This window comes from Eucalyptus grandis, chromosome 9 (assembly GCF_016545825.1).
Source record: "Eucalyptus grandis isolate ANBG69807.140 chromosome 9, ASM1654582v1, whole genome shotgun sequence".
Lineage (NCBI taxonomy): Eukaryota > Viridiplantae > Streptophyta > Magnoliopsida > Myrtales > Myrtaceae > Eucalyptus > Eucalyptus grandis.
Window position 1 is genome coordinate 1479068 of NC_052620.1, and position 14294 is coordinate 1493361.

The window sequence follows — 14294 nt, forward strand, 5'->3', positions numbered from 1 at the left end:
TTTCAGTTCAGTGAGTTTAGTCAAGCAGAAGTAGTGCTCATTGCATTTTCTGTGCAAGATTTAGGTTTTGATTGCATATGATTCGAAAATTTTAGGAGATTGCATGGAGGCACAAGTCTGAGGAATTCATATGGCATTGTCCCAATGCTTTTATAAGTGATAGTAATTTGAATTAGGAAAAGTAATGTCCAACATATCTGATGTCCAGGACCGAGAACCCAGTATGTTGTAGAGAATTCAACACTGGTTGACATGAAAATCTCCGAAAATTCAACATGTTCACCAAGTTGACATATAGGTTCGACCATCCGATTATGGGAAACATTGAAAGGTAAATTGAGCATAAAAAGTGGAATGAAAACTAAGAACATCCTGTATATGGCAGAAATTCGACCAAATCCAGGTACTCATTCGAGAAAATGCTGCTACGCGGATGGCCATTCGCCTCGACACCTTCAACAACCTCTCACTTACACTCAGAATGGAGGAGCCCTTCGATCCCACTGCGCGATCAAATACATTATAATCATTATGTAAGCTCGGGGATAAGTTAAAACTCGAGTTGAACACAAAATCAATAGTCGAATTGAACTGTGACTCGGGTTTCTCTGATCGCTTCGTATACTTTAGGTTCACTCCAGCTGTCGGTAGTCTTCGATCTTTGAGTTACCTTGGAGCGGAAAATTGAGTCTGGATCAATATGAAAGGATCGTGGACTAAAGGAGGATGAAATAGGTCGGGAGACTTGAACAAAATATTGTCTTAGTCAACACTCAACGGTCTTATTTAAAGATATTCAACCGGCTCAGCTGGTCGACTTGTGAATTGAATCCCCGTACTTATTTGAAATCTTCTTATCTCTCACACCTCCCCATCCTTAATTTTAGTGCTAAACTCACACGATTGAGCGGCTCTAGAAAAAAGTATTATCTCCGTTTATCAACGAAAATTACAATAATCCGGATAACTCAAAAATCTCTTTAGTTGTTTCTGTTATACTGATCAAGATTTCGCCCCCTAAATTAGGTCAGCAGGTAATTAAGCCGATTTGATCTGGATTGCTAGTCCGGATTGCTCAATGCTCATTAAGATTTACGCGATGTCTCGCAGAAATCACCACAACTTGTACTAGCGCCAGCCACCAGGGGTGTCCAAAAAACCGGTGGGCAGATCGAAAAACCTCGTTTTGAACCACCCAAAAAGAGCATTCCTTATAGGTTGTGTGGCAGTTTTACTTTAGTGTTTTCAGTTCAGAACAACCCAGAGACCAAAAGGAACAAAAACGGCCGAACGACCCTTTCAGAATTTTTCACCGTTCCACTGCACTCGGACCCAATTGAAATCATGCATTGCCCTACACATTTCCCCGGAAGAAGTAACTCCACTATACACATCTCACATTATCCAAAAATCTCTAAATACTAAAAGAAACCCATCTGCTTCAATGCCGTAGTACGCTATAATCCCTGTTCATGAAGAGAGCAAAAGAAACAAATCAAAGGGAAGTACCTGTCACCATTCAGCCTTTTACTTATAGACAATAATCTGAACAATCAAAACAAAGGGCTAAATCACCGAGACACCTCCGCTACTTTGGTAATTTTAGCCAGCTGTCCCCCTAACTTGAAAGTAGCACAGTCAGTCCTTGCTTTGGATACTAGTGAGACGTCCATCCAACTTTTGACAAGAATTCTATTGGAGTTAGGAATGTGGTGAAGTAGCAATCTCCCATGCTACTGCATAAAATGTTCCTGCTAGGAACCTTAAGGTACGGAGTACAGAGGGACTTCTATCACCAATATCCAAAGTATAGGGACAGCTTTCACTGTTTTCAAAGTGGAGGGGTTTGCTCGCTAAATATCCTTAAAGGGGGATATCGACAATTTACCCACGCTAAAAATATCTTACAAGTATACCAGCAAATTGGTACAAATGGTAATGTTCCAATCCCATGAGATGTATACACAATGCTATTATATTTGTTGCGGCGGATTGCAAAAGGCAATGAGTTTTAGCCTCGTCACTTGGACAATGCAAGGGAATTCATTGTAGGCGCAACCACAGGATCTTCCATGCAGTAACCTACAACATTGGCTACGAGGAGAACAGTTTCGGCAAGATCCTCATAGCCCAAGTGAATGTACTTGTTTGGCAACCCTAAGTAAATCATTGGCTACGAGGAGAACAGTTTCGGCAACTTCAGAGGATGAACTTCCTTAAATATACTGTATTTCAAAACGGGTGCAATATTGGCAAGATTATATTCCTCAGAGACATTCATTGTCCTCCAGGAGTATCTGCCAAGGAAAGAAATGGGACGCTTGCTTAAAATAGCTTGAAGCTGAAAGGTTGTCTCAAGAGTTCAGAAGAGCTCCTCTGAATTAAATTTGTTCCAAGCTTCCTGTAATAACAAGGACAATTAACAATCAATGCTGACATTGGAATGTCATATTACTAAAACCACGAAACAAGAATTAAATGGCACTTATAAAAGTAGTAAGTAGTATTCTTTCCCCACATTGTCACATGGAGTAAACGTTATTGAAAGCAGAGAGTGCCAGGAGAAATCTTCAGAGAGGTCATTTACCCTCCGCACAAAAAAATGTTAACGATGTATTATGCTTACAGAAAACCAACAAAGGAAAAGGAACATCTAGAAGCGCAAAGACTGATAAAGAGGCACCACTGTAGGATAAGGGAACAAGAATTGCAGACCTGGCAGGGTATTCACGTGCCAAAAGATGAAGAAACTTCCTATCAATTCTTTTTCTCACTGTTAATCCTCATTTGTAAATACAGAAAGGGAAAGGGGAAAAACCTAAGTCTTTGAAGAGGATGGATCTTCTTTTTATGATCTTCAAAATGATTTAGAACATTAAATATAGCATCCAAAATGTACTCTTGGAATAACTTCTCAATCATGCAAGTGAGCATTTTCTTTATATGAGCTCTTTTCTAAATGTCTTGGTGCCTGCCGTTGACAAAATTCTCATAACTAATGAAATAATATGCAGACCAACTTGTGTAGCCAGAATTTCCTAAAAATGACAAAGCAAAAGTTTGCCAAACCCAATAACGAACATTATGAATTATTATTATTATTATTGTTATTATTATTTTACTGATCTCCACATGCATAATAGAATCAGATGCAAATGGAGGACCTACCCTTCATTTAAACCTGATAAAATGGGACTAACCCTACTCTCCGACCACAGAATACAAACAAAAGCATGATGTCAAGATTAATAAACAATCTACTAGAGTCATTTTATATTTTTCCAATGTTAGCAATGCTAATTTTGTGGAACTGTCCCAATGCTATTCAGTCCACCACACAAAAACGATGATAATTTCAAAGCTCTTGGGTTGTTAAATACCTTAAGGAAGTCAAAAACCTTCTCGGCAATATATTTCTGCTGAAGATTGGCACCTTTTTGCTGCACCTTGTCAGGATGAATACACAAAGTTGCCTTCCTATAGAACTTTTAACTGAAGCAGCAGCAATCAAATCCGTCAGAGAAACAGGTTCCCAACCACATTCAGGCCAGAGCACCTAATAAGAAAATGATCAACAGGAATTGCTTAGCCCAAACACCAGAAAGGTATGCTCCAAACAGATAAAAAAGCGAAATGAACGGGATAAGGATACAATCTATAAAAAGTTTATATGAGATTTGAGCAAAATGTCAAATAAATAGCTTCGGGTAATATGTGCCAATAAACACAGGGTAGCTAATAAACAAGTAGGTAGCTTAAAAATACATAAAACAGTCATATGCAGAAGTACATCCAGATCAGGTCAGCAAAATCTCATCATATGCTATTAGTTTAACATGGCTCACAATCAGTATTTCTTTGGAGCGTCTTCCTCCCTTTCATAGAAAAACCTCAATGTGTCCAGTAAAATTTTCATGCACACAAAGCAAGAAAGTAGCTACTTTCTCTATCAAGTAGACCAATGAGGAATTTCTGTAAATGCATGACCCCTCTTATCATCACCACCAGCTTTAAATCTTCTGTGTTTGCCCACAAAGAAAATATTTTGTTGCGAATGAACAAGATATTGAGGAATTGTCTGTGTTTATTGTAGGCAATGTGAGGTGACACAAAGGTTGCACCTACATCTTTTTCATGTAAAGCTGTTTCCTATGTACTGCTTTCCAATGAAAAGCATCTGTTTACGATAAGAGTGCCACAACTGCCATTCAAGAAGAAAACTCAGACGTCTCCCTATTGTGTTATAGGAACAATTGCAAGACAAGTCCTAAAATCGGTTATGATAATGCACTTGAGTAAACTTTCATTTAGTGCATCTAAACTTTAAAACTTGCGCAACTTAGATGCACTTGGGTACTCGAAATGCCACGTGGCTTTTTTCTTTTATGTGGCCATTAAGGGGGAAAAAAAGCCATGTGCATCTTCCATCCACTAAAGCCTAATGGAGTTATCAGAAGGATTTAAATGAACGACCATGACAAATTTTATGACTTGCAAAAAGTGAGAGTTTTAGGACTCAAGTGCATTAGAGTGTCAACTTTTAAAATCCTGCTATAATTATCCAATAATCCCATGTTATACATACTGATTTCAAGGATCTCAAGAACTCATCATGAGTGAAATGCTAAAGAAGAATCACCATCCCATATTCAGTCAAATTTAACACTGCAAATTTCAATATTGAACCACATAAAATCCACCTCTTCTTTTGGAGCCTTGAAAACAGGGCACATCAATTTTTGGCTCTGCCAAGGAAAAATATTTAATGCTCCATTCCTTGTATACCGAAAAATCAAGATTGAATAAAACATGCACTCTTTCGACTAATCTATTCTAGAATTAAACTACGACCAATAGATAGTAACAGCTTCGATGCAGAAAATGGGTGCCTATTCTCTCTCCTGTGTATTTGTCTTACTCTTGTTCTTGCATCCCGTCCAATGCCATTGGATGAGTACCAGAAGATGCAGCCTGTATTTTTGCAAGCAATGCACGACAGTGAAAAGAACATCAAGGAACACATCTAACTTACATATTGCAAAGTCGATAGCAAAGCACGCAAGTTCCCCTCTTTTCCAGTAGCCCAGCGCTTTATCTCAACATCCAGTGTTTCAGCAATCCTCTGAAGGAATTCATCAGATAAGCGGTTAATGTTAACTTAACGAAAACCTAATAGCAGGAGTGTCAGCGAATAGCCATAGGGATGTAACATTTCACCGATAAAATAATGTGAAATCAGGAGCAAGAGGAATTAGTTACAAGTAATATTCTGCAGCTCCAAGCATTTATGTGCACCGCGAAGACAATGTTTTTTTTTTTCTTTCAAGATTTCCAAATCTTACTGGCGAGGTACACAGTTCAGACAGTCAGTCACTTGGTTTTCCCCTAGGTCAACCATGGGCCATGCATCTATTTTTTATTAGGTGTAGTGAAGTCTTGAATGGAAAGTAATCAGGCATAACTAACTAATATTTTAACTCTTGAAATCCCAAACAAATTGAGAGAGAGAGAGAGAGAGAGAGAGAGAGAGAGAGAGAGAGAGAGAGAGGTTCAGTCTATGCACTTAAGTCTCAAATTCTAAAACCCATTATAGTCCACACTACAGCAGATACACCTCCTATTCTACTTATCAATTTCCTCAAACATCAGATAGAAATAGTAGCAGAATGTATCGAATGGTTCATATCAACTCCACTTTGAGGGGTTACATTGATAACTCTGCCTTTTCACCTATGTCACAGTCACAGCATCCAATAAGATAGAAAAACTATGGCATCTTGGTGAAACTAAACACATAGAGTGGGAAACTCAAGCTTCTTACATGTCTCTCTTCCTGTTCCTTTAGAGTCTGAAGATCACGCTGATTTTTCTCAGCAAGTGCTTTGGCCTGAATAAAACATGCGAAGAGTGATAACACAATACTCTCAACAATCAAAATGCCTTCAGCTGAAAATGCACTCCATTCAGAGTTGCAGAAAATAAAAAATTAAATTGCCAAAATGAAAACCTACTGTTCTTTCTTGCGTTCTCTGATGGCGTTCCAGTCTGGCTCTTCTTCTTTCTTCAGTTTCTCCTTCAACTTCCTGGAATTCTCTGGATGGTGCAGCACCTTGTCCCAAAAAGATTAATAAAATTCAGCAAGCAATCATTATAAAATGATGACCATGACTTTCAAAAAAAAAAAAAAAAAAAACATGTTTGTCGAATAGTACCACCAAAAAGAGAGGAAAGATCATCAGCAAGATTGGCTGTTGAAGATGGTTTTCTTATGTTAGATGATGTTGCAGCAGATGGCTTTGCTGCTTCAGGCCTTTGCCTTTTCTGAGTTTTTGTATCAAATTCAGGATCCTGAGGCATACGTTCAAAGAGGTTAGCAACAGAATGAGCAATACATGAGAAGCAAGACCTTCACATCCATACCGATGAATTTACTCTTGGCCTTGGAGCTGTGGTGGCATGAGAACCCATCTCGAAAAAGGAATCAAGATCATTATCATTACTGGCTTGACTAGCCCTTGAAGCCCCAGCAGCAGCTGCTGCTGCTTTTTGACGAGCCTCTGTAGTAGCCCTTTGCCTAACATCTGCAGTGGCTCTTTCTACAGCTGCTCTTTCTGCTCTTATCCGAGCCTCTGCAGCCTTCTCACGTGCTTCTCTCTCCCTTGCTTCAGCAGCAGCCTTCTCAGCTCTTTCCTTGGCCTCATTAGCAGCCCTTTCACGGGCTTCTGCTTGTGCTCTCTGGACAGCAGCCCGTTCTGCTCGTTCTCTAACTTCAGCATTAGCTTTCTCAAGAGCAGCCCTTTCAGCTCTAAGGCGAGCCTCAGCAGCTGCTCTCTCACGAACTTCCCTTGTAGCCCTTTCCACAGCTTGTCGAGCCCTTTCCCTCTCAATCTCTCTGGCTCTCTCCCTCTCCTTCTCAAGTCTCCTTTGCTCCCTCTCTTCCTCTTCCCTTTGTTTTTCTTTGAAAGCTTGCTCTTGAGAGTCATATACATTCTCATCCTCTTCCAGCTGTGTATCTTTACTTCTGGCAGCTTTAGTACTCCCTCTACCCCTTACTTCCTTCGCATGCCTGAACTTTGCCTCAGCTCTATCCATAGCTGCTTTCATAGCTGCAGACGACGCAGCAGCGTTTGTATTCCTAGCATGTTCCTCCCTAGAAAGACCATTTGCAAGATCATCAGGATTAATAGGGCTACTGCCCCTGGCAAACTTTTCAAGTTCATCCACAGCTGATGGAGATGACACCTTAGTCATCGAAGGTATTGATTTTGGACTGTGGTAGCGTTGAGTGGGATTTGCGAATGAAGAAGAATCATTGATCTTCTTCTTTGCACTTTTTGATCCAAATAATCTACTTACTGCCTTTGGAATTCGGGTTGGCAGAGGGGGTGGGGGTCTAGATGGTGGAGGCACAGTTGTTGGTTGTGTAAAAAGAGGGATCTCGGACACAGTGAGCCAAACTTCATCAGATGATCCCACATTCTGTTCAGACCAAGGGGAGCTGTCGCCCTGGGTCTTTGTGTCATGAATACTACCCTTCCCATATATTGGTGAAGAAGCAGTCTGGCCAGTAGATTTATGGGAGCGGTTCAAGCCTGAAGCCATGTCAAAAGATGTATGTTGAAATTTGCTGCCATTCTCCACATTCATTTCCCTCCTTGACTGGTCATTCTTATTGAATGAAAAGGATGGTGCGGATTTTCTAATACTACTAAGCATTTCCGAACCATTGTGGATTTCGCCAGCGGAAGCAGATGAACCATCAGCTGCCGTGCTTCCAGCATTACCTGTCTTATTAGAAGATGAGGCAACATGGGGTGAGGTAGATCCCAATACCACAAAGGGGTCTTCTGTCATTTTACTAGTGTGAGTCCTAGGCCTAGATGACCAACTTGACTCAGGATTTGGTCTGAAGAGGAGAAAGATAAAACTTGAAGTAATCAAATCTTTTGTATCGAGCATAGAGTAACAAAATCAAAGAAAAAAGGAGACTAAAACAAAAACAATAGCAAAGAATAAATGCTGTCATGCCTTAATTTAAATATTTTTCTCATAACGTGAAATATTATAAGCGTGTGAACATTATTTGCACATACCCTACTGACTAATGAGATCTACCACAGATGCCTCTCATCAGAACAGTCGCAAGTGAATACCATCCAAATTCCAAGCCATTTACAGGAAAGAGTATTTACCAAGTATATCAATGAAATCTTAAAAGTATTAAAAGAATAACAACAACCCTAGATAAGCACCGCCAGCCGACGGCTCACATACACAGCATTGCACACCACATACATAGTGTCAAATCGCGAGAGCAAGACAAACTCATTTGCAACTAAATAAAAGACGAGTCACGTTCATGGAGATTTAGTAAACTCAAGACAATATCACAGCAGAGTCGAACACACTGAATCATTCCCCGACATAAAGAATTCGTTTAGCTGCATAACGGCATCATTCGTTGTACTGAGAATTCTAAGCTTGCCAAGTGGACATGAGAAGGAACTAACTACTGGCCCGGAAATCACACTATGCGGGATTATGCAGGCCCTGCAGACACACAATAATACAAAAGTCCGCTACTTGAAATCCGAGATGTCCAATAGTACCTTCCGATCGGAGAAGACTTCCTCCCAAACCCAGGTAACAAAGCATCGAAATGCTGCATACCCTTATCCCCGTTCTTCGCAGCTCTACTCCTAGGACCGTCGTCCTTCTTCCCAACTCCAGCTAAAAGATCGTCGAAGTGGTCACCGCCGCTCGCACTAGAAGAGCCCTTCGATCCCAGCACGCGATCCAACACATCACCATCATCATCACCTTCATCATAAACGGGCTTATCGTAACGCGGCAGGCTCGAGGACGACTTCGAGCCCGAAACGGGCGCGGAACCGAAATCCGGCTTTCTGGGTCCCTTCGTACGGTCGAACCCACCATAATTCTCGAGGTTCTCCGATCTCTGGGCGCCCCGGGAGCTCGAAACAGGATCTGGGTCGGCGGGAAAGGATCGGGAATTGGGGGAGGGCTTGGGGGCGGACATTGGGGCCGATTTGACCTGCGATTTGAGGCCGAAATCGGGGGCGAACAGGCCGTCCAAGTCGTTCATTACGAAGCGGCGACGATCAGGAGAATGCACGAGGGATCGATCATGGGATTACCCGGAATTGGGACACGGAAAGGGAGGCGAATCTGCGGATCAAGAAAGGATTTTGAGGGGCCGAGAAACGGCAGAACGCGTTTTCAAGAAATGGGGTCGTCGAATCTGACCATTTCTTGAGCCGATTGTTTTGAATTAATGGCGAATTGCCTCGTCTTCCATCTTCTTCATCTTGCCAGTTTTAAAAAATTGCAGAGAGAGAGAGAGAGAGAGAGAGAGATTTGTTGGGAATTTCTTTACTGGCCAGTTTAATGAATTCGAATGTCGGCCAAGATTCATAGTAGTTTATATGCATTCCTTTGAATTGAGATCAGGTTTACAAAAACACCACAGATTAGTAATAATATTTTTGGCCAAGATTAATAGTAACCTGATCGACTAACTGGGCTGGTAATTTGTCTAAATAAGAATATCTTGTAAAATATGAGAAACATCGTATCCCTTTAATTAAATTTCAGAGTATGAGAATATTGTATTATTATTGAAAAAAATGTGTTGAAAACTGATTATGTAAACATAGTATCATGTTTGAATTTGATTACATCATTTAGTGTAAAAATATTGTCCGTCTCCAGTAAAGTGACGTGCACTTAACTTTGCTTTGGAGGAATTTGATAAAAGAATATTTAATTGAACTTCAGCGACCAAAAAAGAACTTCATGTTCAAGAAAAGTGCCCCAATTAACAGAATCTACATTAGTTGCAATTGAAGAGGGAAACCACTAAAGATTGCTTATCTCGTTAAAAATAATAGATAATAATTAAGGACGTGCATGACAAAATTTTTATTTTCTTTATTTTTTTTTTTTGTTTTCTGAAATAGATTTGGAACATAAATCGATTTAGTGACGCAATTTCATTTTTATTTTTAGAATAGATTTCTATTATAAAAATATATTTTAAAAAAATCGAAACTAAAATTTTTAATTTTTAATTTTGAAACAAAAATAAAAAATAAAAACTCACATCATCATTTATTTACCACATTATCCCCACCCATCACCTATGAAATGCTGAAAGCCCACTACTAGTCACCAGATGCTGGCTCCTTTGCTAGCTAACGCCAGTTGCCAGACGCCTACCACTCGCCACTTGCCACCAGATGTCAGCTGCCACTAGAAATAGAAGTTTTATTTTATTATCAAACGAATTCTATTGTATAAATAAAAATTTTGAATCGTTATCAATATATTTTCTTTTCTTTCAGAAACTTGTTAAATAAAAATTGATAAATTAATATTTTGTTAAAAATTGATTTCTATTTTAAAAATTTTGTCACGCGCACCCTAACAAACAAGAGTCAATATCTTTTTAGGAATGTAGTAGAACATAAATATTAATGAAGTAATTTCAAAAGATAGAATACTAGTTTTGTAAAAACAAATTTTATATATATATAAACAGCAAAAATAAAAAACAAATAAATAGACAAGAGATATAATATGGACAGAAGGGAGCCTAACATTTTCACTTGGAGGCGAAGTAAGAAATTGGAAAATTATTTCCTTTTCATCATAATGGGAAGTCATTTTTCACAATCTAGATTTGTTGTTTAAGTCTATGGAAAACTTTGTGATTGCTCAATTAGTTTTCCGTCTTCCAAATACTAAAATATTCGAAAACAATTTCTCGAGAATGGTTTTTCATTGGACAAATTGACCTAAAAATTATATCATAAACCGGTGAATACATAGTTTTTCTTTTTAATATATCCCATTATCCAATCGCGTCTCATTATATGAAAGTTGTCTTTTGCCTAAAAACAAATAATTACACTATAAATTAGAGAATTTCGTTGAAATCTCAATTCATCTTGTCAGCCAGAAAATCATGGTTCACAAAAGGCTAGTGAATAAGACAAAAGGGGTCATCACTCGATACTTTGAATTTTAAACACATCCTAATCCAAGCACGGTTGAGTTGTTCATCCGCCTGAACCTAAACTTGGAAAAGGCACTAAACTACAGCCACTTGAAGCCAATTCGAACCCACTCCTGAAAATGCCCATCTCAATGAATTCCATATGATTTTGACATAATCTATATTTATATACATACTAGATCTATTTCTATATTTCACAAGTTCTCATAATCACGATATGTACATTAATCGCGACTATCTACTAATAACAAGATATCAATACTTATCGAGACTGCTGGTGAAGAGTTTCTTATCTCAGTATTTTTCAAAAAAAAAAAGCCATCCATTCATTTATATGTCTATCTCTCCACTATCCACACGAAAGATACAAGAAGCTCATCGCATGCATGTCAATTTTGTCGCGTGATTATATTGCTGGTGAGTTCTAGCAATCGAATTATTTTCATTGTTAATCTAGCCTAATGTAGAGCTGGTGTAAATTGGCTTGAGCTTTGATGTGTATTATTACACTTCAACTTTGCATACTATAGATTGAAAATCCAAAAAAAAAATGGTGCCGCTTTTAGGTCGTTCGGATAGGATAAGAGGGAGCATGCTCTCTGTTGATTAAAAATAACTAGTGTTGAGGTGCATGATTATAGGTTAATTATGTACGAAGAAAAAGGAGTCTTGTTTTGCAAGAAAACCCGGTGATTATGTAGCAAGTAATTGTTAAACATGTGCAAATTGAATGAATACTTGATAAAGAAAAAGTAACAAGTAATTTGCTTTTGTATATTTTGACATTTTATGACATCACTCTTTCTGTATTCATCAAACGAAAACCGGAAATTAAGCCATTTTTGAAAAGTTGATATATTTAGAGTAATAGAACATGGGTACTCGATTAAACAATGCTAAAGAGTCAGGTACTTTGGCGTTATAACCCTTAATCATATTGATAGGGTATATGTTATATTTAAGATACATTGTTGAAGACAGATATGTACGTGTATGTATATATTATATGCATATAAATTGTTATATCTAACACTTCAATTTTTCCAATATTCACTCAATGGAGTCCGCTACAAAATAGTTAGTTTGGGTATTATTTCGCAACACTCGACGAAGAAACAGAACATTTTTGTAAAGGAGTAATGATATGAGTAATCCATTAAAATCCGCTCAATGTACTGCTTCCGTCAAGTATATGGCCACGCCATTCGCAGGAAGAAATTGTTGGGGGTAGTGATGATGATCGAATTGTAAATTTTATTTCGATACATTTTCTTGGAATTTCCTCACAGCATGAGAATCAGAATCTTTCTGGGGCTTTTCTTGGATTAGGGTTTTGTTAGGTAATTCTAGGTGATCAGTTTACTTTCAGCATTTGGGTTTAAGTGGTGAAGGCTTTGCTTCCAGGTAATTTATAAGTTTTAGTTCGCGACTCGTGAGCAATATCTTGGCAAGCATCAAACGAATAAGAATAAGAATAGATTTTATGGGGAAAATAAGCTTCGGCCAGGGAAATCGTAATCGGGTTAGATTTTTGGGGAAAATTTGGACGTCCCTGTGAACATTAAACATAAGCTAGGATCATATACTTTGCAGGAAATAATGTACTTAAATATTCTAAGAGATATCATTATAGGGTCGTGCTTTTGCCACTCCTCATATGCTTTAATACTCTCTTTTACAGTGTATGGACTATATTACCCATCAGTTTTTCCATGCTGTCCCTGCAAAGAATCGAAAGTGGGGGATATTTGGGTTTATTTATTTATTTCTTATTTTTCCTTCTACTTTCCTTTTTCATCTTGGTGGTTTTGTTCATTAGGGACTCCTGAACCTAATAATTCACCATCTCCTGCAACCTTGACAAAAGTGTTCGAGTTCTTTATCCTTTCAGGTAGCAAGTTGTTAGACATATTAATACTCTTTACATTTAGGTCTTTGCTCATGTTATCCATGGACTTGAGCACTTTGATAATTCTATTTCGATTTTCATAAATCATTATAAGAATCAAATGATTGTCGTAGAGAATTACATCTTAAGAAAGGGCACATCTTGATATAGGGGTGGTTCTGCCAGACATGCTAAGGTTTGTGAGGGGCGATGAAAAGGTAGATAGGAAGCTCGTGAAGCTATATGAGACCACCCAATTATTGGTGTGCATGGAGATGTCGGGGAGGAAGATGAATAAGCGGCAGTAATATGCTTGAGCACAAGTGAGAACAAAAAGAAGGAAAGTGAAAGAAAAGAAGAAGCAAATTCAAAAAATGACCCCATATGTCCCCTCGTATTTTGACTATGTGGGGGTACAACATTTAAATGAGGAAAAAGCAAGGGGTAATGTGGTCAATACACTAAAAAGAGAGTATTTGAGCTAAATGAGGAGTGAAAAAAGTACAAACTCTTACTATATAGTTCAACTTATCCCTTTTTTCCTTAATTTTGTTTTCTATATGTGTGATAAAATTTAATCATTGACTCAATCAAAAGTATAATTAACTTGTTATGTAGCTAACGAAGCAGTCGGTATATCAGACCAATACAAAGTAGAAAAAATGTGCTTAAATGCATAATGCATTATCATTAAATGGATCCTCTTTAAATCTAAATTCAAATGGCCAAATCCTATTCCCTTATTCAACGGCATAAATTATGTGTATTATGGGCATATTGTGCTTCATGCCTAATTTTGTTGAAAATTGAAGTGGAAAACGGTTTTCTAATGCCACCTGCGATAATGTGAGGACTTAATCGAACCTATTTCGAAAGAAAGGGAGAGAATTACAAAAAAAAAATCATAAATTTATTGCAATTGTGTCAATTTAGTCATAATTTTTTTGTTTTGCCAATTTAGTCCTAAACATTTTATATTTATACCGAGTTAAGTTAATTTAGGCAATTTTGACTGGCCGGTGTTAACGTGGAACTACTCGGTGCTAAGGTGGCATTTTTAAAATAATATTTTAATAATGTTTGGAATTTTTATTTTTATTTTTTTCTTTAAATTTCCCCATTCCCCTTCTCCTTCCCCTAGAGTCGGCGAGGACGTCCCAACCCCTCGCCAACCGGGCGTGAGGGGACACCCTCGCCTAGCCAGATTTGGCGAGGTGCCGTGGCCCTTGCCTATGGTTGGCAAGGATCCGCTGGTGACCCTCGCCGGTTCTAAGGGAAAGGGAAGGGAAAAAAAAATTAAAGAAAAAAAAAGAAAAAAGAAAAAAATATTCAAAAAGATTGAAATATTATTTTAAAAATGTCATGTAA

General features: G+C 38.2%; 1 protein-coding gene across 1 annotated transcript; it reads right to left on the reverse strand.

The window, feature by feature from the left end:
• Positions 1–1495: 1495 nt before the first annotated feature.
• Positions 1496–9397, reverse strand: LOC104418064 (auxilin-related protein 2). Its single transcript, XM_010029272.3, is given in 9 exon segments — positions 1496–2401; positions 3381–3484; positions 3487–3556; positions 5033–5122; positions 5822–5887; positions 6012–6109; positions 6213–6348; positions 6421–7906; positions 8610–9397. Coding segments are annotated over 9 exon segments (2586 nt in total). The 5' UTR covers positions 9107–9397; the 3' UTR covers positions 1496–2362.
• Positions 9398–14294: the final 4897 nt, after the last annotated feature.